At 30.2% G+C, this 25,856-nt stretch overlaps 5 protein-coding genes across 6 annotated transcripts in view; 4 read left to right on the top strand and 1 right to left on the bottom strand.

The window, feature by feature from the left end:
- Positions 1 to 857: 857 nt before the first annotated feature.
- On the top strand, positions 858 to 7,696 carry LOC111420625 (loss of visual transmission). Its single transcript, XM_023053652.2, has 8 exons — positions 858 to 1,212; positions 1,268 to 1,530; positions 1,579 to 1,854; positions 1,903 to 2,231; positions 2,280 to 2,489; positions 6,528 to 6,658; positions 6,709 to 6,883; positions 6,944 to 7,696. Exons 1-8 carry the CDS (start codon positions 1,034 to 1,036, stop codon positions 7,172 to 7,174), a joined length of 1,794 nt encoding a protein of 597 aa, XP_022909420.1. The 5' UTR covers positions 858 to 1,033; the 3' UTR covers positions 7,175 to 7,696.
- Positions 7,697 to 7,944: 248 nt separating this feature from the next.
- Positions 7,945 to 8,744, top strand: LOC111420617 (U3 small nucleolar ribonucleoprotein protein IMP3). Its single transcript, XM_023053640.2, has 3 exons — positions 7,945 to 8,152; positions 8,204 to 8,415; positions 8,472 to 8,744. Exons 1-3 carry the CDS (start codon positions 8,016 to 8,018, stop codon positions 8,666 to 8,668), a joined length of 546 nt encoding a protein of 181 aa, XP_022909408.1. The 5' UTR covers positions 7,945 to 8,015; the 3' UTR covers positions 8,669 to 8,744.
- Positions 8,745 to 9,514: 770 nt separating this feature from the next.
- On the bottom strand, positions 9,515 to 11,531 carry LOC111420623 (cell division cycle 73 hyrax). The gene is made up of 4 exons (XM_023053650.2): positions 11,333 to 11,531; positions 11,153 to 11,258; positions 9,963 to 11,097; positions 9,515 to 9,913 (listed from the first exon to the last, which is right to left on the bottom strand). The coding sequence occupies exons 1-4, from the start codon at positions 11,461 to 11,463 to the stop codon at positions 9,735 to 9,737; spliced, it is 1,551 nt and encodes a 516-aa protein (XP_022909418.1). The 5' UTR covers positions 11,464 to 11,531; the 3' UTR covers positions 9,515 to 9,734.
- An 854-nt stretch (positions 11,532 to 12,385) lies between these two features.
- Positions 12,386 to 19,958, top strand: LOC111420620 (serine/threonine-protein kinase GL21140). Of its 2 annotated transcripts, XM_023053647.2 has the most exons (6): positions 12,386 to 12,494; positions 12,579 to 13,016; positions 13,068 to 13,561; positions 13,621 to 13,861; positions 14,042 to 14,162; positions 19,324 to 19,958. In XM_023053647.2, the coding sequence occupies exons 2-6, from the start codon at positions 12,681 to 12,683 to the stop codon at positions 19,872 to 19,874; spliced, it is 1,743 nt and encodes a 580-aa protein (XP_022909415.1). In that variant the 5' UTR covers positions 12,386 to 12,494; positions 12,579 to 12,680; the 3' UTR covers positions 19,875 to 19,958. The 2 variants fall into 2 exon arrangements, with proteins under 2 accessions (XP_022909415.1, XP_071055297.1); XM_071199196.1 differs by lacking the exon at positions 12,386 to 12,494 and having other exon boundaries at positions 12,563 to 13,016.
- A 4,079-nt stretch (positions 19,959 to 24,037) lies between these two features.
- Positions 24,038 to 25,856, top strand: part of LOC111420627 (sickie) — a 63,668-nt gene continuing 61,849 nt past the window's right edge. Inside the window, exon 1 of the mRNA XM_023053658.2 lies at positions 24,038 to 24,160. Within this exon, the coding sequence (XP_022909426.1) occupies positions 24,122 to 24,160 (39 nt within the window). The 5' untranslated portion in view covers positions 24,038 to 24,121. The remainder of the gene's footprint in view (positions 24,161 to 25,856) is intronic.

The raw sequence follows: 25,856 nt of genomic DNA, 5'->3' as shown, positions 1-25,856 counted from the left end.
ACGGTTTGGAATTAAGAATTGAAACTTTTTGAGGTTAGGTTACACCAAATTATAAATTTCCAGAATGGTTATTTAATTTTATATAGAACTTTAAAGTCGTTGATTTAATTTGACGTTTCTAGAAAATGAGGTTAAAGAAAAAAATTGTTTTCTCCAAAACCGTTTTGAATTAAGAATTGATTTTTTTTGAGGTAATAAAGGAACGTTTGAGGTTAGCTTACACCAAATTATAACGTTCCAGAATGGTTATTTAATTTTATATAGAACTTTAAAATCGTTGATTTAATTTGACGTTTCTAGAAAATGAGGTTAAAGAAAAAAATTATTTTCTCCTAAACGGTTTGGAATTAAGGATTAAATTTTTTTAAGGTTATAGAGGAATGTTTGAAGATAAATCGTACCAAATTATAAGCTTCCAGGATTACTACTTTATTTTATAGAGAATTTTAAAAAGCTAAAATTTGATTCTTAAAAGTTATGTCGAGTTATTTTCTCAAATTTCTATGTTAATTTATGTAAATGAGTTTTCACTCAGCCTTTTAAATAATGTTTATTTATTTAAGTAATGATAATAAAAAATGTTTGACGTAAAGAGGTTCTTTTCGACGTATATTTTTATCTAATTTTTACACGAACGAGTCTCTTTCAGAAAATAGCGAAGCCACACAAAACGTAAGAGGATTAACAGGGTCGCGTGGAGTTTAAAAGCAACTGGGTTCGCAATGTTTAGGTTTAAAATTAAACACACCCCACAAAATAAAGAAAAAAAAACAATAATAAGAAAAAAAAATCTTATTTTTAAACCTTTATTACTTCTTTCCCTTTTTCCTTTAATTTATTTAAGCTCAAATCTGTGTTTCTCCCCCGAGTTTAATTTGTACAAGAGTTTCCGTTAAGGGCGGAAATTGCGCAGGACACTATGTCCTCGACAGGGATTCTCCTGCGCTAGTATCAACCAAGACGTCGTTCCAACAAGTGTTTTTTGTGCCCTAAATAAACAGTTTAGAAAATAATGTAAAGAAATTTTTAAATTATGGCTGAAAAATTGTATGAATACGAGGGTTGTTTGGGACGGTTTCATCGATTTAAAGATGAATTTAAAGAGAAATGGCAAGAATTTCAACAAGACGGTGGGTTTAACGTTAAAGAAAGATTAAAAAGAAAGAATCAAGAAAGTGAAGATCAAAATGAAGATTATTCGCATATTTATCGGTAAAATTTTTGTTATAAATCTTTAACTAGAAAAAAAATCTCTTTAATATTTTAGTTCAAAATCTCGCAAAGAATTAATAAGAATTTCAGCTGCAGTTATGGGAATTGAATTTTCTTATGCTGCTGAAACAGCATTCGTGTCACCGACATTATTAAAGATCGGCGTTGAACACAAACACATGACATTAGTTTGGGCTTTGTCTCCGTTAATTGGTTTCTTCGTCACCCCAATTCTCGGTTCTTTAAGTGACCGATGTTCGTTGAAACTCGGCAGAAGAAGACCGTTTATAATTGCTATGTCTATTGGGGTTTTATTAGGTGGTGTATCATGTTTCTAAAATATTTAATTAATAATTTTTTTTAAAGGATTACTTCTTGTTCCTAATGGTGAAAATATGGGATACAGTTTTGGTGATTCAAAACCACCAGATATTGAAATAATTCAAAAAAATACGATTTTATCTCATAGAACGTCAGCTTCATCGAATTCTTTTAATCAAACCTTAAATAATGCGTACGTTTATAATAATTCACACCCATGGGGGATATTTTTTACAGTGTTAGGAACGGTTCTTCTCGATTTCGATGCCGATGCTTGTCAAAGTCCGTCAAGAGCTTATCTCTTAGATGTTACAATCCCAGGTAAAACAAATAAAATTATTAAATAAATCATTTGATTTATTAATTTAGGTGATCACGCAAGAGGATTAAGTACATTCACTATAATGGCAGGTTTAGGTGGATTTTTTGGTTACGCTTTGGGTGGAATTAATTGGGATGCGACTAAACTTGGAATATTACTTGGAGGACACGTAAAAGCAGTTTTTACTTTAATAACAGGTATATTTTTGGTGTGCGTCGCTTATACGGTGACAAGTTTCAAAGAAATCCCGTTGAATCTCCTCGAATTTTACGACGAGATGCAGGAAGACGTACAAAAATTCAAAACCGATAATGAACTCGGTGAGAGTATCGAGTTTCAAGAGCTTCAAGTACAAAATACTTATGGAACATTACAAGTACATAAAACAATTTAAAAAAAAATTATTTTATTTAATTATTTTTAGGAAGAACCAAACCAGAATGATCGACGTAAATCTAGTTTAGCTCCACCTCCGGGTGCTTCATTTATCATTTATTTAAGAAGCATATTTATTATGCCAAATTCATTAAAAATTTTATGCGTCACCAATTTATTTTGTTGGATGGCTCATGTTTGTTATTCTTTATATTTTACTGATTTTGTTGGTGAAGCCGTTTTTAAAGGAGATCCAATGGTAAGTTTGATATTTTTGCAACTATTTTGTTTAATACTACATCAAAATAGACGATAGGTTTGTTGTTTGTTTGTTATTAATTGTTATTTTTGTTATTAATGGCTTATATCTAAAAATACGAAATAGTTGTAACGAAATCATTTATTGATTATGGTTTTGTGATTCATTATAAACAATTTTTATTAATATTATTCTCACCCATACTTTTTAATTTTTGAGTTAAAACCCATCTTGTTATGAAATGCCTCAAATTTGAAATGTTTGGGATTTTGAATCCGCCAGGTTGGTAATAGTCACAGTTAGATAATAACCGCTTATGAAAACTTGTTTATTGATTAATTACAAACAATTTTTACCCGCAAAATTTTCTTCTACCATTTTTAATTTTCAAGTTATAAAAAAAATTTCCAAAAACGTCAATTTGGAGATTTTGGGATTTTATGGATTATAACTACAAATGTGAAATAATTGGAATTCAATAGTTTTTGGAATATGTTTATATGATTCATTATAAACAATTTTTATTAATATTATTCTCACCCATACTTTTTAATTTTTGAGTTAAAACCCATTTTGTTATGAAATGTTTGGGATTTTGAATCCGCCAGGTTGGTAACACTCACAAATGGGTTACAACCGCTTAAGGAAACCTTTTTATTGATTAATTACAAACACATTTCACCCTCAAAATTTTCTTCCACTATTTTTAATTTTCAAGTTATAAAAAGAAATTCCAAAAACGTCAATTTGGAGATTTTGGAATTTTATGGTTTATAACTACAAATCTAAAACAATTGGACTTAAATAGTTTTTGGATTATGTTTATATGATTCATTATAAACAATTTTTATTAATATTATTCTCACCCATACTTTTTAATTTTTGAGTTAAAACCCATTTTGTTACGAAATGCCTCAAATTTAAAATGTTTGGGATTTTGAATCCGCCAGGTTGGTAATAGTCACAAATGGGTTATAACCGCTTAAGGAAACCTTTTTATTGATTAATTACAAACACATTTCACCCTCAAAATTTTCTTCCACTATTTTTAATTTTCAAGTTATAAAAAGAAATTCCAAAAACGTCAATTTGGAGATTTTGGAATTTTATGGTTTATAACTACAAATCTAAAACAATTGGACTTAAATAGTTTTTGGATTATGTTTATATGATTCATTATAAACAATTTTTATTAATATTATTCTCACCCATACTTTTTAATTTTTGAGTTAAACCCCATTTTGTTACGAAATGCCTCAAATTTAAAATGTTTGGGATTTTGAATCCGCCAAGTTGGTAATAGTCACAGTTGGGTAATAACCGCTTATGGAAACTTGTTAATTGATTAATTACAAACAATTTTTACCCGCAAAATTTTCTTCTACCATTTTTAATTTTCAAGTTATAAAAAAAAATCCAAAAACGTCAATTTGGAGATTTTGGAATTTTATGGTTTATAACTACAAATGTAAAACAATTGGAGTTAAATAGTTTTTGGATTATGTTTATATGATTCATTATAAACAATTTTTATTAATATTATTCTCACCCATACTTTTTAATTTTTGAGTTAAAACCCATTTTATTATGAAATGCCTCAAATTTGAAATGTTTGGGATTTTGAATCCGCCAGGTTGGTAATAGTCACAGTTGGATAATAACCGCTTATGGAAACTTGTTAATTGATTAATTACAAACAATTTTTACCCGCAAAATTTTCTTCTACCATTTTTAATTTTCAAGTTATAAAAAAAAATCCAAAAACGTCAATTTGGAGATTTTGGAATTTTATGGTTTATAACTACAAATGTAAAACAATTGGAGTTAAATAGTTTTTGGATTATGTTTATATGATTCATTATAAACAATTTTTATTAATATTATTCTCACCCATACTTTTTAATTTTTGAGTTAAAACCCATCTTGTTATGAAATGCCTCAAATTTGAAATGTTTGGGATTTTGAATCCGCCAGGTTGGTAATAGTCGCAGTTGGGTAATAACCGCTTATGGAAACTTGTTTACTGATTAATTACAAACAATTTTTACCCGCAAAATTTTCTTCTACCATTTTTAATTTTCAAGTTATAAAAAAAATTTCCAAAAACGTCAATTTGGAGATTTTGGGATTTTATGGATTATAACTACAAATGTGAACTAATTGGAATTAAATAGTTTTTGGATTATGTTTATATGATTCATTATAAACAATTTTTATTAATATTATTCTCACCCATACTTTTTAATTTTTGAGTTAAACCCCATTTTGTTACGAAATGCCTCAAATTTAAAATGTTTGGGATTTTGAATCCGCCAAGTTGGTAATAGTCACAGTTGGGTAATAACCGCTTATGGAAACTTGTTAATTGATTAATTACAAACAATTTTTACCCGCAAAATTTTCTTCTACCATTTTTAATTTTCAAGTTATAAAAAAAAATCCAAAAACGTCAATTTGGAGATTTTGGAATTTTATGGTTTATAACTACAAATGTGAAACAATTGGAGTTAAATAGTTTTTGGATTATGTTTGTATGATTCATTATAAACAATTTTTATTAATATTATTCTCACCCATACTTTTTAATTTTTGAGTTAAAACCCATTTTATTATAAAATTCCTCAAATTTAAAATGTTTGGGATTTTGAATCCACCAGGTTGGTAATAGTCACAAATGGGTTACAACCGCTTAAGGAAACCTTTTTATTGATTAATTACAAACACATTTCACCCTCAAAATTTTCTTCCACTATTTTTAATTTTCAAGTTATAAAGAGAAATTCCAAAAACGTCAATTTGGAGATTTTGGAATTTTATGGTTTATAACTACAAATCTAAAACAATTGGAGTTAAACAGTTTTTGGATTATGTTTATATGATTCATTATAAACAATTTTTATTAATATTATTCTCACTCATACTTTTTAATTTTTGAGTTAAAACCCATTTTGTTATGAAATGTTTGGGATTTTGAATCCGCCAGGTTGGTAATAGTCACAGATGGGTTACAACCGCTTAAAGAAACCTTTTTATTGATTAATTACAAACAATTTTTAGCCGCAAAATTTTCTTCTACCATTTTTAATTTTCAAGTTGTAAAAAAAAATTACCAAAAACGTCAATTTAGAGATTTTGGAATTTTATGGATTATAACTACAAATATGAAACAATTAGAATTAAATAGTTTTTGGATTATGTTTATATGATTCATTATAAACAATTTTTATTAATATTATTCTCATCCATACTTTTTAATTTTTGAGTTAATACCCATCTTGTTATGAAATGCCTCAAATTTAAAATGTTTGGGATTTTGAATCCGCCAGGTTGGTAATAGTCACAGATGGGTTACAACCGCTTAAAGAAACCTTTTTATTGATTAATTACAAACACATTTCACCCTCAAAATTTTCTTCCACTATTTTTAATTTTCAAGTTATAAAAAGAAATTCGAAAAACGTCAATTTGGAGATTTCGGGATTTTATAGATCATAACTATAAATGTGAAACAATTGGAGTTAAATAGTTTTTGGATTATGTTTATATGATTCATTATAAACAATTTTTATTAATATTATTCTCACCCATACTTTTTAATTTTTGAGTTAAAACCCATTTTATTATAAAATTCCTCAAATTTCAAATGTTTGGGATTTTGAATCCGCCAGGTTGGTAATACTCACAAATGGGTTACAACCACTTAAGAAAACCTTTTTATTGATTAATTACAAACAATTTTCATCCGCAAAATTTTCTTCCACTATTTTTAATTTTCAAGTTATAAAAAGAAATTCAAAAAACGTCAATTTGGAGATTTCGGGATTTTATAGATCATAACTATAAATGTGAAACAATTGGAATTAAATAGTTTTTGGAATATGTTTATATGATTCATTATAAACAATTTTTATTAATATTATTCTCACCAATAGTTTTTAATTTTTGAGTTAAAAATCATTTTTTGAAACTTTTAGAGGTAAAATAAGATATAGATAATTCCCTTAAAATTAATTTTTTTAAATTTATGTAACTTTTTAGGCTTTTCCCGGAAGTTCAAAAAGAATACTTTACGAAGAGGGAGTTCGATTTGGTTGTTGGGGAATGTCTATGTACTCTTTATCTTGTGCTTGTTATTCGAGTATTATCGAAAAATTAATTAATAGATTTGGGTTAGTTTTTATTTTACATCAAAATTGTTGTTTAAGAATTTAATTTTCAGAGCTAAAAAAGTTTACGTTTGCGGATTACTTTTTTACTCGACCGGAATGTTACTTATGGCCTTGACACAGCATAAAATCAGTGTAATCCTCTTCAGTTGGACTGCTGGCGTAATGTATTCAACTTTATTTACCATGCCGTATTTATTAATAGCACATTATCATCATAAGGGAGTTGTAAGATTGATTAAAAAACCCAAATTTATTTTTATTTGACTCTTTTTGTTCATTATTTAGTTTGAGCTTTCTTCAGAGGGAAACGAAAAAGTTCTTAATCAAATTCGTGGGTTAGGAACCGATGTAGCAATCGTTTCGAGCATGGTTTTTTTGGCACAATTCATCCTCTCGATTTGTATGGGAACTATTGTTAACATTTCTGGTACCACAACAGCAGTTGTCAGCGTTGCCAGTGTTTTAGCTTTATGTGGCGCAATTTCAGCCACACAAATTATGTATTTAGAACTTTAATTTATAAAGAAATTATTATATTACATAAATTATGTTATTAACAAACTCAAAATAAACAAGAACGATATTAATGTTGTAACAATCACAGACAAATAAAACGATTTTTTTTATTTTCTAACCGTATAAAGAATCATCATCTCTTGTATCTTCATCAGGGTCATAAATACGTATGTCAGCTTCGCTTGTAGCCCATCTAACCATAGTCAAACTGACCAAACTGTGCTTTCTCATCTCGACTAGACGAGAGAAAACCTATCACTGGCTAATCATGCGGATTGTCTCTCAACTCTAAAAAAAAATTTGCACGTTATTGCGACATCCTAATTGAAACAACAGCCAACACGTGCTGATTGTGGAATTTGTTTGGTATATTAAGAACTTTTCGATGAGACAAAATACAAAAATAAATGGTATTATAATATATTTTTTAATTTTAAGTAATTTAAGTTAATGAATTAAGTGAAGAAATACTTTAAGCGCCATTTTTATATAATAATAATCATATAAATTCCATAAATAAAGTTGTTATCAGTACTTAAACAAGTTTAATTTTTATTCTTTCATTATTTTCAACTTTAAATTTAAATTTACAAATTCAAAATTCCTCCATCTATTAGTGAAACCATCAACTACACATCAAATTAAAATTTTAAAGCAAATTACAAAATTATTAAAATTATAAAATAAATTACTATCTTTTAAACAACTTTAATCATATTTCTATATTTTTTTATATACTTTTTTCATAACAATTTAAAAATTCATGTTTTGATGTTGACGTTTTTGACAATCTAAACATAACCTTACTTTTTCCTTTTTCGTTCAACTTAAATAATATAAAATGGTTCGAAAATTAAAATACCACGAACAAAAACTATTAAAAAAGGTTGATTTTATATCCTGGAAGGTGGATAATAACCTACATGAAGTAAAAGTTCTTAAAAAATACCATATAAAGAAACGTGAAGATTACACAAAGTGGGGTTATGTTGTTAAAACTCAACATTACTTTTAATTCCTTTTTTGTAGATATAATAAATTATCGAGGAATATACGCGAATTAGCGAGGAAAATTAAGGAAGTTGATGTAAAACACCCGTTTAGGACGACAGCATCTGCTCAACTATTAGAAAAATTATATGCAATGGGTTTAATTGCAACGAGATGGGATTTGAGTTTAGCAGAAAAGGTTACTGCATCATGTTTTTGTAGGAGAAGGTTACCCGTTGTTATGGTTAGGAGTACGTATTTAAGAAATACAAAAAATTCATTTAATATATTCAAACTTATATTTAAGATAAAATGTCTGAGAATATTAAAGGAGCAATTAAATTAATTGAACAAGGACATGTTAGAATTGGGCCAGAATTAGTTAAAGATCCTGCATTATTAGTTACAAGGACTTTAGAAGATTTTGTTACTTGGGTTGATAGTTCGAAGATAAGAAAACATGTTTTAGAGTACAATGGAATTCGTGACGATTTTGAATTATAAATAATTTAATATGAAACACCTTTTATTGTAATCAGACGAATTAATTAATAAAAGTATTTCCTACTTTGCTATAGTACACTATAAACAATCTTACTCAATAAAATATCTAAAAAAAAAGAACCTAAACTTTAAATTTTAAAAAAAGGAGCAAATTGAAACGATTCTATGATTTGTGAAACTAATTTAAAGATTATTGTCTCAATAAAAGCGGTTAGAATCTTAAATGAGATTTATGTTATAAACCTATCCATCTTTTCGAAAAAACCATTTGAAGAAATACTTTAAGCGCCATTTTAATATAATAATAATTATATTATTTCCATAAATAAAGTTGTTATCAATACTTAAACAAGGTTTATATGTTTTATTTTTTAAACTTTAAATTTAAAATTGCTCCATCTATTACTGAAAGCGTCAACTACACATAAAATTAAAATTTTAACACAAATTACGAAATAATTAAAATTAGAAAATAAATATTACTATCTCTTAAACAACTTTAAACATATTTCTATATTTTTTTATAACAATTTAAAAATTCATGTTGACATTTTTGACAATTTAAACATAACCTTACTTTGTTCGAACTCCAACCGACACCTGTTTGACAACCAACCATAACCTTACTTTTTAATTCAACTTTAATTATATAAAATGTTTCGAAAATTAAAATACCCACGAATAGAAACTTTAAAAAAAGGTTGATTTTATATCCTGGAAGGTGGATAATAACCTACATGAAGTTAAAATTCTTAAAAAATAACATTTAGAAGATTTTGTTACTTGGTTTGAAAATTGGAAGATAAGAAAACATGTTTTAGAGTACATTAACACAATTATAAAGAATTTAATATGAAACACCTTTTATTTTAATCAGACGAATTAATACATTTAATTAATTAATAAAAGTATTTCCTACTTTGCTATAGTACACTATAAACAATCTTACTCAATAAAATAACTAAAAAAAAAAGAACCTAAACTCTAAATTAAAAAAACGGAGTAAATTGAAACGATTCTATGATTTGTGAAACTAATTTAAAGATTATTGTTTCAATAAAAGCAGTTAGAATCTTAAATGAGGTTTATGTTGCATTATAAACCTATCCATCTTTTCCCAAAAAACCATTAAAGCTGCTCTATCTAAATGTCTTTTCGTCCTTGATAATTCTATTACAGTTACAGCCCATTTTCCAACATTAGCGTCCAATCTCATTTCGTCATACTTTAAATGAAAAGCACAAACTAAAAAAATATTATTAAGATTTTTTTTAAGACAACTAAGATAAAATACTTTTATCAAAAATTTCAACAGGATTCTCCCATGGATATCCTTTAAATTGCCAAGCTGGGCCCATAACAAAAACGGCAACAACACGATCCCAATCGCTTGGACTTAATTTAGCTGGATTATCAACAACTCTATAAGGAACCGTAGTTCCGCCTTTTCTTCTTTGCAATAAAACTTCATTATCCCGACGACAACCGTCATTTTTTTTCTGTTCAACTGAAACAAACTTAAGATCTTGTAGAATATCTTTAACATTATGCATAGTAATCATTGAAGGAGGCCCGGCTGGAATAATAATAATTGGAGTTCGAGAAATTTTCTTTTGACCAGATGGTGGTCTTGGTGTATTAACAGCTAAAGCTGGAGGATTTGGAGTTTGTACAGGACGCGCTTTAGCAGAACCTTCCGTTACTGATTTCAAAGTCATCCCATGGTAAGTCCCCATTGTATCGATTTTAAAACCTTCGGTATCTTCACGTTGTTTATTAAATCTTTCTTGATCGTAACGATTGTAAACTGCCGGTTGGGTTTGGGGGCGCATTGGAGTCGAACGTGGCGTTGTAATGGGTTGTTGCTGAGGAGGTTGAGGCATTCTTTGTCTCCCTTCTTCTCGAGCTTTAATCCCATGAAGTAAAGCTAAGATATTTTTAGCGAAATTTTTCCCATTTGATTGTAAAATGGTTGTTCTTGTTCGCCATTGTCTTTCGCGACTAATGATATCTTTAGTTATATCAACATCTAAATCCAAAATTGCTCTGATATCATATTCTTGACCTATATCATCGTTTCCTTTGATTGTTGTACGTTTCTTCGCTAAACGTTTTGCTTTAATTGCGGCAATTTTTTCTACAGACATTGCCTCAGAGAGTGATTTGATGTTATCTACAGTTACGGAGGCTTCCTTTGGCGCGTCCAAACGAGCGGCCAATTGCTCCCTAACTTTTTGTACGTGTGTATCCTCAAAACGAGGTTTTTTTGTAATGTTTTCAGAACCATCATATTCGAGAGATCTTTTTACTTGTGTGGGAAGTTCTAAAGGGGCCCCTTTATCTATAGCTGAACAACTGGCTGTTTCACCATTTAAATATGCTAATAATTCTTTTCGATCCGGTCTTCTCACAACCGGGATTGTTTCTGCCTAATATTAAATTGATTCAAATTAAAATAAAAAATACGATTTTAAAGAAACTTACAGCAGCTTGTCTGACATAAACTGGATGAGTCAATGCAACATTTTTCAATATAAACAGTAAGCATTCTAATGTGTAGTATTCTTTGGCTGCTCCATCCTTCCCTGAACTACATTTAATAGTGAAAATGTTGTTTTAATCGTGTTAAAAATGGCTAAGCTTATGGTATCAAATCAAACCTACCCGTATGTTGTGTAGTTAGTTTTTACAGTTTTGGGCCACGAGAACTCTCCAAAAATGATCTGTCCATCTCTTTCGATAATTTCCTTTTTATTAACATTGTATTGTCTCAATAAACTTAACGGATCAGCCATTATATCATAAAAAATAGCACAAATATAGACACCTGACACTTCTTTGATGTAAACTATTACTTCTAGGGAATAATCTTGAAAAAATAAATTCCCTAGGAGGCGAAAATAAAAATAATCCAATTTCAATTTATTTACTTAACCCATTAATTATTACTTAATTAATAATGTTTATTAATTATGTAACGTTTAATTAATTCTTTTTATGTTAATCCAGAGGAAAACATAAATATTTTTATGTAACAGTTGATAAAATTCCTCCATCTATTAATGAAAACTTCAACTACACATCAAATTAAAATTTTAAACCAAATTAAAAATAAGAAATAAAGGTTATTATCTATTTAAGCAACTTTAATCATATTTCTATATTTTTTTACATACTTTTTTTTATAACAATTTAAAAATTCATGTTGGCAATTTTGACAATCTAAACATAACCTTACTTTTTTCCTTTTTCGTTTAACTTAAATAATAAAAATGGTTCGAAAATTAAAATACCACGAACAGAAACTTTAAAAAAAGGTTGATTTTATATCCTGGAAAGTGGGTAATTTATAACCTACATGAAGTAAAAGTTCTTAAAAAGTGAAGATTACACAAAGTGAGGTTATGTTGTTTTACTCAACATTATTTTTAATTCCTTTTTTGTAGATATAATAAATTATCGGGGAATATACGCGAATTAGTAAGGAAAATTAAGGAAATTAATGTACAACACCCATTTAGGACGGAAGTTACCCATGTTATATAGGGTATAAATCTTGAAAAAATAAATTCCCTAGGAAACGGAAATAAAATTAATCCAATTTAAATTTATTTACTTAACCAATTAATTATTACTTAATTAACAAATTTTATTAATTATATAAAGTTAAATTAATTCTTTTTATATTAATCCAGGGGAAAACATAAATATTTTTATGTAACAGTTGACAACACTGTCTGTCAAATAACTTAATGAGCACTCCCTCCTACAACCGCAAAAAGAGGTTAAAAAGTCTTTCTGCACACGCTACATATATACTTAAAAGGTAAATAAATGAGTAATAAACGCCGCGTTTCCGTTCTGTAAAGTTTAATCGATTCTGAAATAAACTTCAAAATAATTCGCATAGGGAAACGCGATAGGTGCCCTAGCCGGTCTCTGTGATGTTTTGCTGATATCTCCATCCTCGAAGCCTTCTCGAATTAAAACCCATTACCGTTCAAAACAAATAATGTCCAAAAACAATATTAACGGTAGTAGAAGCGTGTCCTCCGCTAGTTGTAACAGTTGCCCCTCAGATGCAGATGATAGCCTTAATAATGGAATTGGAGGCTTATCAATTTCAAACGATAAAAGACCCTCTTCAACTTCATCTCGTACCCAAAAAGCAAGACGAATAAAATTTTATCATAATGGCAATAAATTTTTTGGTGGGGTAATTGTTCCGGTGGGTCCTGATCGATACCGATCGTTTGAGAGTCTGATGACTGAATTAACCGCTATTTTAAGTAGAAGTGTTACCTTACCTAGTGGAGTTAGGAGCATCTATACGGTAGAAGGAAAAAAAGTGAGTTAAACAAATTAATTTTATTATATTAACTAAATAATTAATAATTAGGTTTCTACAATTGATGAACTTGAAGATGGTAAAGATTATGTATGTGGTGGTAAAAACGAACAATTTAAGAAGTTAGAATATTGTAAAATCGATCAAAACAAACCGAAACGCACCTCAACAAGTCGCTTAATTCCCCAAACAGCAACCCAGAAAATCATCCCTCCAGATTACGTCCGACCTAAAATAATTACACTAATTCGAAATGGTATTAAACCAAGAAAAGTGATTAGACTGTTATTGAATAAACGAAACTCCGCTAGTATTGAACAGGTGCTAAGTGCACTTACAGAGTCAGCATCATTAGATTCAGGGGCTGTACGAAAAGTCTTTACATTATCTGGCCGACCTGTTACAAGTTTAGTTCAATTTTTCGATACCGGCGATGTTTTCTTCGTCTACGGAAACGAAAGGGTGCTCCCAGATGATTTTGAACTTGAATTTGAAGAAAGCAAAGCAATACACCAACACAAAAAAACTCCAGGATTACGAAACGGGTTAGAGAGATGAATTTAAAAAAATCATTTTATCCCAAAACGTTTACTTTTCCTTTTAGGGGTGGTCCTAAACCGAAAATGCCTAATAAAACTAAAAACAGAACATACATTTCAGAAGAAAATTTATTTTTAAAATTAAATAAAGATGGGGTGTCTTTGCCGGATTATTTAGCACAAAAATATACGTGCGGAAAAATGATCGGGGAAGGCAATTTTGCAATCGTTAAATTATGTCTTGAAAAAGAAACTAATTTCGAATACGCTCTGAAAATGATTGATAAATCAAAATGTCAAGGAAAAGTAATTATTTGCTTTATACACTGTGTTAATTAATTATCGTACCCTTAAGTATGCAACCAAATACGCAAATCGCGTATTGCAAAACCAATACTGTGATATTGGTTGCATACTTGCAATGATGACGATAATTAATTAACACTGGATTATCTAATCTTTTCAATTATTACCATGTTAATTCAGGTAGATATGGTTGAAAATGAAGTGAGAATTCTCAGAAAATTAAATCACCCTAATATTATGAAACTCATAGATGAAGAAGATACAAAACCTATTTTGTATCTTGTTTGTGAGTATGTTCAAGGTAAGTTAGAATAAATCCCAGAAATTCTTATAAATATTCGAAAATTTCAATTAATTTATGGATATCATAGGAAACTTTGAAAGTATTCCAAGAATTTCTCAAATAGAACCCAGAAAGAAACCTTTAACAGTCGTAGGCCACCTTGAAAGTACTCCCAAATCTCTTTGTATCAGGGTTCGACTGATTTAAATCAAAAAAATAAGCAAAAAAAAACGGCCACTAAAATTTGTCGCGAACCACTCATTCGATTTTGATGATTCTTTTTTTGATCGAAAGGCTGATTCTTCTGTAATAACCCCGCGATAGAATACATTAATTTGAGTATATACGGGGTGCAAGAATAAGAAAAACTTTTTTTCTCGAAATTTGTAATACCCTGTGGGGTGCAGATGCTACAGCAGAGGGTGTTAACTGGAATCAAACGGTAGCCTAATCTTTTCTGAACATTTCAAATTGAATGCGCGGTTTATTTACATAAGAAAATAAGTTTTCCTACTTAGGTGTTGAAACCTAACTTGTTTCGTCTCTCAACAGAAGCTGATGAACAAACTGCACATAAAAATTGCTTTAACATTGGCATTACCTTCTCTACTTCAGCAATGTGTTTTATTCTCGTCACACACTTTTAATAATTTCTCCCATTGGAATATATATTTCCAAACAATCTATTCCTATGCCATATTGTTCCAACTCACATCATTTGGCAGTACTAACGCTTTTTCATCAAGCTGTCTGTATTTGGACCTAGATAATTGGTTATTTCTGAAATATTTTATAATTTGTGCTTTTTGATATTTGTTACTTCTAAATCTTAGCAAAGTAGGTTGAGCTAAACATCCATAAGTTATCACTGAAACGCTGGGGTCTAATTTTTCTTGTATGGTTCTTCTCATTAGTACCATATTAGCAGTATTATCTGTTACAAATGATCTTACAGTTATATTTTGATTTATACAAGGAAATTATATTGCAAGCAATATTAGTCACTTGTATGGGGATTTCCAAATGTATCTATAGTTTCATATAAAAAAGAGTGTCCAGTTTCAGTGGTTATGCTGGCGCATACTATAGGTTCATTGCGTACTTTAGACCAACCATCAATAGATATTTTTGCCACACCCAGAAAGACTTCCACAACATTTAATTTTCACTTCTTCATAAATTTGTTCCAAAAGTGTCGTAGAAATTGTTTTGCCAGAAGGGGTCTTAACAATTCCAAACAAGTCCATACATCTAATGCTGCTGTTTGTTACAAATACAGCTCTTGCAATTTGTTTATCTTAAAAATATTTTAGGCTATATACAGGTGTCCCGCAACGATTGTACAATACTGCATCAGCGTATTCTCTGATCGAAAACAGACAAGAAAAGTCTAATGAACATAGGTCCAATAGAAAATGGACCAATTTCGAGATATTCAAAGTTTTAGTTTCATAAGCTGACCTATTGTAAACATCATTAATTCTAACGATTTAGATGCAGTAATTATATGATTACCATGGTTATGATGAAGTTTAATAAATAATAAGATAATATTAAGTTAATTAATACAGTTCATTAATAATTTAACAAAACAAGTAACAAAGATTGTCGAAGAAAATCGTTCAACCAGCATAAAAACAACGAATATTTAACAAATTGGAAAAGATTCATGTCATAATAAATGTTCAATATGCGCACCATTTACTTCTAAACACAAACGGATACGTTTTCTAAATGAACTTCTAATGCGTTCAAAGATACCAGGAATTTGTTTTACTGTGTCAAATGCGTTACTAATTTTATTCTTCAAATCCTGCACATTTTGAACGTCTTCAGAATAAACAATTTGTTTTAAATGTCCCCAAAACCAAAAATCTAACGGATTTAAATCTGGTGAACGAGGTGGCCATCCTCGGCCAATCCACTTATTGCCAAATCTGTTATTTAAGTATGCTCGAGTAGCGCGTGCATAATCGTGCATAAAGTAGCAATCTTCTAGAATTTGTTGAGGTAATTCATCAAATGCCTCTGTAAGGTCATTTTGTAAAAAATGTATGTAGGCATCGGCTGTCAATCTCTTTGGAAGAAAAAATGGACCTAATAACTGATCACCTATAACTCCAGCCCATACATTAACACTGAATCGCCACTGATGATGAGTTTCTAGTATTGCATGGGGATTTTCATCGCTCCAAACGTGCGCATTATGAATATTAAAAATTCCGCTTTGAGTAAATGTTGCTTCATCCGTAAATACAATGTTTATGGGAAAGTCGACTTTTACTACCTCTTCCTGTATGGCCTACCTACAAAAAATCTCTCTTTTTTCGCCATCATTTTCTGTTAGTGCTTGAACGGTGTTGTAATGATAAGGATAAAGCAACTGCTCCCTTAAAATGCGGTGAACGGTTGTTTTGTTAATGTTTTCTTGTGCAGAAATTCTTCTAATGCTGGTTCATCGACTCTTCTCAAAACTGCTTCTTCTAATTCCACCGGCCTTGTGTAATGTCTCTCCGTGGAATGGCTGTGGGTTACGCTTCCCGTTTCTTTTAATCTGAGAAATAGTCTGCTAAAGGTGTGACTATTAGGCAATCGTCTGTTCGGGAACCTTTGCGCGTAATGACGAGCTGCTAACGACGCATTTCCATCAGCTAGTCCGTAAGAATACACCATATCCGCCATCTCTTCCTTGGAGTAATTAATAGGAGCCATACTTAATAGTTTTATTAAATTAAATAGTAAAATAATAATTTCGTGAAGTATTATTATTTTTTTTTGATTAGACAACTTATCGTAATCATAGTAACGACTTAATTGAGTTGTTTGGTTTCAAATACCCTTAAGTCCAAATTTTTCGATTTTGAGAAAACGGCAAAAAAGTATTTTGGGATGATTTTGGCGTTATTATTTCAAACATAATTTATTTGTTATTAGAAGACTTACTGAAGTTTCAAAAATTCTATAACCACGTCTTTTGAAATAGATATAAAAATCACAAAGTGGATTTAAAAATGGTGTTTGGTTGCGTTTGCTACCAAACTGTGGATTAAGGCTCATTTGAATCTGAACAAAATGGATTAGGCATGAATGGAAAGTGAATCAAATCTCTTTGTAGCTAATAACAGGAAACTTTATTTTTTGAAAGATATGTTATTTAAAAACTGTACATAAAAAACTTTTAAACTCTAACATCAGGTATATTTTCGGTTGATTCACACTAGGCTAGGATTCACACTAGGCTCTTCGTCCCCACTGTCTTCTCGGGAATCGCCAGGAATATTATTGTTCTGAAATTTTCCCAACACATCTCTATAATAAGCCAAATTTTCTACCGCTCTCCAGTTCTTTCCATAATGTTTGCTTAACAAGTTATTTACATCTCTCATTTTCAGATCTTTTGGTTTCACTCCGGTAGGAATTTCTTTTGGCTGAATATTCATGGCGGTTTGGTTTTTCCTAAAAACTCCTTTGAATGTTCCGGTGTCTGAATGGTAAGATAACTCACCTCGAATGGTGATGGCGTTTTTGTTGCCACGTCGTATAATATATCTCTTACATTGATTAAATTTAAAATGCCACTGAGACACTGGCTTAAGGATTTTTTGACCTGCACCTTTCCAATCACTATCGGGAACATCTTTTCCAAGTTTAAAAACAGTAGCATGTTCTTGAAAAATATTTATGTATTCTTCTGGCATTACAATTTCTTCTTTCTTTCTTATTTCTTTTTCGATAGTAGCAAAAATCCTGTCAGGTGGAATGTAGGAGTGCCCAACCACTGGGAATACCAGCTCGATTGTTCTAATAGAACTGCTTATACTGCTTAGCCATTTGAACAACATACATATCATAATGGTATTTTTATTTTGGCCGCCGCATCCATCGGCGACCAATCGAAGTGTATCTATTCCCTCTAAGTTACTATTGTTTAAAGTGTAAAACACGCAGCTTGCGATTTCGTTGGCGCCCTTGGCATGTTCATCTTCAGTCCACGTGAAAATTTTAACATTATCTTTTGTTAACGGAGCATGTGAGTGCCCCACTATAGTAGTGAAGTTGTAAATGTACAGTTGTCTACTATAATAGGTACTTTGATCTGGTATTTTGGGCAATACCAAGTTTTTCTGACAATCAAAAGAAATTGTCAGAAGGCCGTCCCGTTTCTCTTTTAGCTGTTCAAAAAATGCTTTGGCCCTGAGCTTATGTATTCGGTATTCTGTAGTTAGCACTGTTTTAATAGATGCAACCTTTTCATTTTTAATTTTTTCCCGGAGTTCAAGACACTTAGAACAAACATCGGTGCTAGGAGATCCAAAGCCGATGTTGAAGGAAGTATTAAAAATAAATCGAAAGTAGCTCTCTTTAATATCTAAAGGCTGTCTATTTGATTTGAATTTTTAAGGGATTAGCGCGTTTTTTAATACAATTCATTGAGTATTTTATAGAAAACAACTTTTTCTAACAGATGGCGTATATATCTCATTTTTGCCCAAAAATGGATTTAGGGGATGACAACTCAATTATTATAAAAACAAATTTAAATTCATGATGTTAACAATATCAACTTATGAAACTAAATCTTTGAATATCTCGAAAATGGTCCATTTTCGGACCTATGTTTATTAGGCTTTTTTTGTTTATTTTTGATCATAGAATACGCTGATGCAGTTTTGTACAATCGTTGCGGGACATCCTGTATATTTAGTAATGGAACCCAAAAAATTGGAACCCTCTTTTTTGGGTGGCACCCTTTTTTGTATTAATTTATGTCTTTTTAAGTTGCAGTAAATACTATGTACCTTTAACTAAATTTATTTCTATGTTACGTGGTGCGGGGTCTTCTCCATCAGAGATCATGAACTTACACTTTTCATGGTGTTCTTTCAACCGTTGAACTAGCCCATGTAGCCTTATAGTACAATTTTATTAAGGACTTCGTCGCGACACGTAAAAAATATATCAAAAAACAGTAATAATCGCTAATAATTGATCTAAAAATTTAAAAAGATCATGATTTTATTTTGATTAAAAATCATTATTTATTCGAACCCTGCTTTGTAGTGATATACACTCAATGACAAGATATATTTATGTTATCTTGGAAAAGCTTGTGTTTAAGTTTATTCTAATTCTTGCAACTTTTAGTTAGATTTAAAAATTAAAAAAAAAATTTTTTTAGGTGGTGATTTATTTGATGCAATAACACAAGTTCATAAATTTTCCGAAGAACAATCGGCTTTAATGATTACTCATCTAACATCCGCTTTGGCCTACTTGCATAATATAAACGTTGTACATCGAGACGTAAAACCAGAAAATTTATTAGTTGATTTCCGTGACAATAAAGTAAGAACTTTAAAATTGGGCGATTTCGGTTTAGCTTGTGAAGTAAACGAGCCTTTATATACCGTTTGCGGAACACCGACTTATGTAGCACCGGAAATTCTCGCCGAATCAGGATATGGATTAAAAATAGATGTTTGGGCGGCTGGTGTAATTCTTTATATTCTCCTCGTGGGTTATCCGCCGTTTATAAGTAAGGATAACGATCAAGAGAAACTTTTCGATTCAATTTTGTCGGGACAATACGATTTTCCCGATGAATATTGGCACGAAGTCTCTGATATGGCCAAGGAATTAATTACCAACATGTTGCAATTAGCGCCGGAACTTCGATTTTCAGCCGAAGATGTTTTGGATTATCCTTGGCTATCGATTGTTGAGTCGTAGAAACAAATTACTAATTGCTCTAGATGCGTGCCTTACAAAGAGGTTACGTAAAAATATGAAAAATAAATAAAGACGATTTTAAAAACGCTGATTTAGAAAAAAAAAAAAGGAAAAGAGATGTAGAGTTATAAAGCCTTTTTTTAGGTAGAATTAAAATAATAAAGAAAACTAATAAAAGAGACTAAGTAAGTCTCACAACGAAGTAATCTCTTTCGAAAACCATTGTGATTTAGTTATGTATACTTGTTTTTTTTTATTGTTTAGATTTTTTTGGTTTCGTTTACATATTTTTGTATTCTTTTTAAAAATAACACAAATTGTTCTAAGTGAATTGTGATCAAGGTTCCAAATACCAAAGTGCATTTAAAGTTGTTCTCTTATCATCACCTAATTTTTTTCATTTGTACATACTTTTTTTCGAATAATTAACCGTACGAAAGTAAGTGCTACTTTTTTCTATTTCACATCGACTTTTCAATTATTAAGATAGTAAATGTATTGATATTTTTTATTGAACATCACGACCGATTTGTTTTCCTATTTTTATTTATTTCAATATTATTAGTTTTATTATATAAATTTTTTTCGAATAGTTCTTAGTAATGTAAAGAAAAAAATATGGGTTGGAGCAGTGAATTGAAAATAATTACTATAATTTTAACTTGTACAGTTAACTTCTATTATTGAAATAACTTTCGATTTTTAATAATCATTTTGATGGTAAATGTTTTAGATTATATTAATTAGTGATTATATTAAAGTATTATTATTATTTGTGTAAAAAAATGAGGAGATTACAATTGTATTTTATTTCGTATCCTGCTCTCGTTTTCTCTCATTGGTTTAAGGAGCACTTATAAAGTTTCACTTTATCTTTATTGTAAATGATTTCGATAGTTTTGTAAATAAAATATACGCTAACAAATATATTTATATTTTTGATTTTATCCTATAAATTAATTTTTTTTGTTTAAATTTGTTCCCGTTATGGCAAAATAAGAGTGACACCTTTGGATGGATCCTATAATATAATCAAGCTCAAAACTCCACTTTTCAATAAACTTATAAATTATGAACTTGTTCAAACGGATTCAACGATTTTAAAACCGCGTAAGTAATCAGTTTTTAATATTATTCCCCATTATTACTCACTAACATAAATATGGCATTCCAGTTAAGAAGTGAAGATATTGAAAGAGTTGTGCAAAACTCTGGCATTATGCACCAGCGTGTTAAGTGTCAAAGTATAACAAAACTGAATAAAACTTTACAATGAATTTCGAAAATTATGAAAAATGTAACATGATGGAATGCTATATGTTATCAGATAAGAATGCGACGTTAGCCGCGGAATTTTATTTCACAAGATATCTGGTATAAGATATTTGGTCCTTCCCCAAACCACATACAAAAACATACCAAAATGACCTGCAAGAGAAATTGCAGCAAGACGTCTGACCCAAAAGACACCGCTCCCGAATATGAAAGAAAAATAAGTATAAACCATACAAAGCGGGGCTAACTCATTATTTACGTGCCGGAGATGTCAATCGAAGATTAGAATTTTTTAGATGATATTTAAAAAAATTAAATAATCTGCTGTTTGTTCAAAATGTAATCTGGACCGATGAAGTCTCTGAGTGTTCAAAGAAGATTGGGGTTCAATGTATGGTGTGCCCTTTTAGATAATAGAATTTTGGCATATAGTATCTACCATAAAAACTTAAACTCAGGGAAATACCTCAATATATTAAGGCAGCACATTGAGCCTTTGGACGACAATTTGCCACTAAATATGTCTCAAATGATATATTTTCAATATGACGGAGCACCAGCACATAATGCCAGAGTTGTTAGTGAATTTTTAAATACTACTACAAACTCAAGGACAGTAGAATCTAACAGGACTGCTACATCCATTGTTGTGACAGCCTACCCGCAAACTACGTCACACCATTTTCCACGCCTAGCTGTTGTTATGGTCTATGCGTATTTAGTCTAGACGTATTCATATTAGTTTTGAAGTTTTATGTTTTTAGACGTATTAATGTCTATCATATAACCTCTAAAAACATAGACAGTTATCAGGCGTGGCAAATAGTGTGTCGTAGAGTGCGGGCAACCAACCCGTAGTCGATTACAAAAATACAATGGATGTAGCAGTCCTGTTAGATTCTACTGTCCTTGCTACAAACTTTGGCAATAATTGGAAACAATGCTTTCCCTCATGGTATGGTTATCACCATAACAACATTAACTTTTAAATACATACATTAGATTTAGATGGAACAAAATGAATTTTTGTAAATTATTCAATAACTATAAGAAATATACCCCACAAACTATATATATTTGTTATCAGAAGAAAATAACAAATTATTTTAAGTCATAGCTATGGTTTCCATTTAAAAAAATAATAAAATAAAAGATGGGAAAAAAATTCTACCTACGCCACTGAATTCTTCGTAAAAAGTTGCCCATATAATGTTTTATTTATAATACACCATCTTTGATAATAAGTGAAATATGCGCGATTGTCGTTTTTGCAAAATTTTCAGTTTTTGCCGATAGGGCGAAAACAAAAGACGATAGCTGTTCGGGGTTTTCGGCATTAGCATTTTCTCGAAAAACGAGATCATGACATGTAAGCTACTTTTTTTCTATCTCTTTTAGTTTCGGAGATAGCCTATGCGGACATCGAAATTGGGACACCCTGTACATCTAACAAAATACTATTTGGACAGTGTTAAAAATTGTGAATTGGAGGATTTTAGAAATAACCTAATGATATAGTCGCAACATAATATCCATAACAAGGTAATATCTCTTATTTAAGTACTTGTTTGATGCAGGGCAATTCTGCCATAGTATTACAGATTAAATCTGGTTTATCCAAGACTTGGGTCAAAAACAGTTATTTCAGGTGTATTTGATTACTTCCCAGTCTTTTTTTCCTATTTGTAATTATTATTCTATTTCTTTATTTTATTACCAGTTTTATTCCAGACATCCTCTCTTGATGTGGATATCAATGACAGCTTGGATTAAGCGGCAGCAATGAAAACCTCGACACTTTAGAGACTTGGTATGCTTTTCTATTGAGACTTCTGGTAAGTTCTTTGTTTCTGATTACATCATATTGAGTATCTAATACCATCTTATCCACACATTAATAAAGCATCCATCATCACGGACACATTTTATGAAGAGTGGAATATACTTACTGGGGATTTTGAATTGTTTCTGGGCTCACCTAGTCATTGCATGAAAAAGCTTAGTCTTGAGGAGATGATGGGAATTTCTGCATACATAGACTTGGATTTTGTTCTCAACCCAAGTCTTCAACCTTCTCATTAATTTAGTACTGACTCAAAAATCATTTAATCCTGACGTAAGAGTTCTTTTTACACCATTATTATGGACGAAGTATTTCCCAAGGTCAACTTCTGTAAATATTGGGGTTTCTATCAATAACGAGGTGATTATATATACATGTTTAGTTTATGGGGTAAAGGGGACTATTTTTTGGGGTCATTCATTTATCACTTCCGGTAATGCCGGAAATAGATACCAAATTCAATATTTTTTATTTTAGGAGTACCATTCTACAGGATTTCCACCGATACGATTATCGTATCCCTTGTAACCCTATAATTAGAGACAAGTATCAAGTTTTAGTGAGCGTTTAAGCGGCTTCTGTCATAGGGGGGCAATAAAACGCGAGTTACACGGTTGTAAATCGCACGAATGCCCCACAAACTCTTTATACGCTAGTTCGTATTCCAATCAGTTAGTATAATTTATTTATTCAATAAAATCAAAAATTTTTAAACGTTAATGTATGTATATAATAATTAATCTTTATTTTGTAGGGGTTGATTTCAAAAATGCATTTTGAAGAAACAAATTGGATGAAGCAAATTTGAAAAAAGGAGTTTAATAATAATCTCTATATTATATCAGCGCAGGCTCTATGTCCCTAACGAAAACTGGGTAGGCGTGACAAAATGAACCAGTAGGGTTCCGTACCACCTGAAAGAAGGGTGGGTGCCCCGACGCGTTTTATTACGTCATGAAATCGTGTTGGTGAGGTTAAGTTAAGCGCGGCAAATTCGAATTAATCCGATAATGGTGTTATATAAAATTTATAACAAACAATTTTTTATTAATGATTATTTTAACAACAACTTGATCATTAAATAAATTTTTTTTGGTGGAAATTGTAGGATGGAGTATATCAATCGGTCATGACGGAACGAAAATATACACCGCAGGAAACAATTCAGGTAAGAAGCTGTCGGTGCGTTTGTGTGTATGGGTATATTTAGTAGGGACGGCCGCGTGATAAATTTGAAACGCTGGTTACGCGGGCGAGTTTATTAATAACCGGTCTTCAAAGAACTAAAACGCACGATGCCGACCCCCGGGTTCGAAGACTTTCTTGCGGTTTTCTTGCATCTTCTCCACGAGATACCGTATGGATTTACCATTAAAGCCCTTTTCGCTGCGCACGCGTCAGTTACACGTGTACGGAATATAAATTTCTACTTTTCAATTTATAGAAAATGAAAGTTATTCATATATATACATAGGTATATTTTAAATCATATACAAAAAGATCGATTTAAAAAATTACGATCAAAATTCACCCACTTTAATTTACAAAAGGATAACATCGGGATAGGAGTGCGTGTTATTAAGGGGTCGAGGCGGCGAATTGCTATATTAAAATCAGTGATTTGTGGCCTACACCCCCCATAGACTATGACCCTTTTCTAATTTTGACGATCCCTTTAGATATGTCTGCATAACACCCTTCGATTATAATCTTACAATTTTTATACAATGTTACATAATCCATTTTAGTTGTTTTGTATTTATTCATTTTTAGGTTGAACTACAATTAGTAATGATGAGTAGTATGACTAACACTAAATTTCCAAGTAAAGTAAAATATTGACATAACGGACAAAATATTTTTAAGGCTTACCATTAATATTAAAAGGTATGAAGTCAATTTTCTCATCCATTCTACCGGTATATTAATACGTTTCATTTAGACGTAGATAGGATTAAAAAAAAAATAGGGTTTGATGATATATTTTTGGAGGAAAAGATTCAAAGGAAAAATATAAAAAATCGTCTTAAATTTAATTTTATGAATAAAGATACCTAATATATCTCAAATTGAAGCCGAAAGATTGTAGTTTAAGATGTAATTCAAATAATATAGGGTTTGATGATAAAATTTTGGAGAAAAAATTTTTTTAATAAAAAAATGCTATAATTGGGATTTAGCAATGACATAAGAATTTCAAAAAATCATGCCGCATTTAATTTTTTTTGTAATGATACGTAATATATCTCAAATTAAAGCTAAAAGAGTATATTTTAAGATAGGATTAAAAAAATATAGGATTTAATGATATATTTTTGGAGGAAAATATTCCCGAAGAAATTATTTCAAAATTGGGCTATGTTAAAATTTAATAAAAACATAAAAAATCGCCTTAAATTCAGTTTTATGAATAAAGATACCTAATATATCTCAAATTGAAGCCGAAAGATTGTAGTTTAAAATGTAATTAAAAAGATATGGGGTTTGATGATATAGTTTTGGAGAAAAAAAATTTTTAATAAAAAATGCTATAATTGGGATTTAGCAATGACGTAAGAATTTCAAAAAATCATGCCGCATTTAATTTTTTTTGTAATGATACGTAATATATCTCAAATTAAAGCTAAAGGAGTATATTTTAAGACAGGATTAAAAAAATATAGGATTTGATGATATATTTTTGGAGGAAAATATTCCCGAAGAAATTATTTCAAAATTGGGCTGTGTTGAAATTTAATAAAAATATAAAAAATCGCCTTAAATTCAGTTTTATGAATAAAGATACCTAATATATCTCAAATTGAAGCCGAAAGATTGTAGTTTAAGATGTAATTAAAAAAATATGGGGTTTGATGATATAGTTT

The sequence above is a fragment of the Onthophagus taurus genome, chromosome 10 (assembly GCF_036711975.1).
Source record: "Onthophagus taurus isolate NC chromosome 10, IU_Otau_3.0, whole genome shotgun sequence".
Taxonomy (NCBI): domain Eukaryota; kingdom Metazoa; phylum Arthropoda; class Insecta; order Coleoptera; family Scarabaeidae; genus Onthophagus; species Onthophagus taurus.
This window is presented reverse-complemented; position numbering and strand designations above follow the sequence as displayed.

What these genes read in the sequence shown, in the direction of transcription:
- LOC111420617 (XM_023053640.2), top strand. Translation starts at nt 8,016, where the DNA reads ATGGTTCGAAAATTAAAATACCACGAACAAAAACTATTAAAAAAGGTT. An exon ending in AAACGTGAAGATTACACAAA is followed by an intron (nt 8,153 to 8,203) that starts GTGGGGTTATGT and finishes CCTTTTTTGTAG; the next exon opens with ATATAATAAATTATCGAGGA. An exon ending in ACCCGTTGTTATGGTTAGGA is followed by an intron (nt 8,416 to 8,471) that starts GTACGTATTTAA and finishes CTTATATTTAAG; the next exon opens with ATAAAATGTCTGAGAATATT.
- LOC111420623 (XM_023053650.2), bottom strand. Translation starts at nt 11,463, where the DNA reads ATGGCTGATCCGTTAAGTTTATTGAGACAATACAATGTTAATAAAAAG. An exon ending in ACTAACTACACAACATACGG is followed by an intron (nt 11,259 to 11,332) that starts GTAGGTTTGATT and finishes TATTAAATGTAG; the next exon opens with TTCAGGGAAGGATGGAGCAG. An exon ending in TTTATGTCAGACAAGCTGCT is followed by an intron (nt 11,098 to 11,152) that starts GTAAGTTTCTTT and finishes ATTTAATATTAG; the next exon opens with GCAGAAACAATCCCGGTTGT.
- LOC111420620 (XM_023053647.2), top strand. Translation starts at nt 12,681, where the DNA reads ATGTCCAAAAACAATATTAACGGTAGTAGAAGCGTGTCCTCCGCTAGT. An exon ending in ATACGGTAGAAGGAAAAAAA is followed by an intron (nt 13,017 to 13,067) that starts GTGAGTTAAACA and finishes ATTAATAATTAG; the next exon opens with GTTTCTACAATTGATGAACT. An exon ending in TGTTTGTGAGTATGTTCAAG is followed by an intron (nt 14,163 to 19,323) that starts GTAAGTTAGAAT and finishes AAATTTTTTTAG; the next exon opens with GTGGTGATTTATTTGATGCA.
- LOC111420625 (XM_023053652.2), top strand. Translation starts at nt 1,034, where the DNA reads ATGGCTGAAAAATTGTATGAATACGAGGGTTGTTTGGGACGGTTTCAT. An exon ending in ATACTTATGGAACATTACAA is followed by an intron (nt 2,232 to 2,279) that starts GTACATAAAACA and finishes AATTATTTTTAG; the next exon opens with GAAGAACCAAACCAGAATGA. An exon ending in TTTTTAAAGGAGATCCAATG is followed by an intron (nt 2,490 to 6,527) that starts GTAAGTTTGATA and finishes GTAACTTTTTAG; the next exon opens with GCTTTTCCCGGAAGTTCAAA.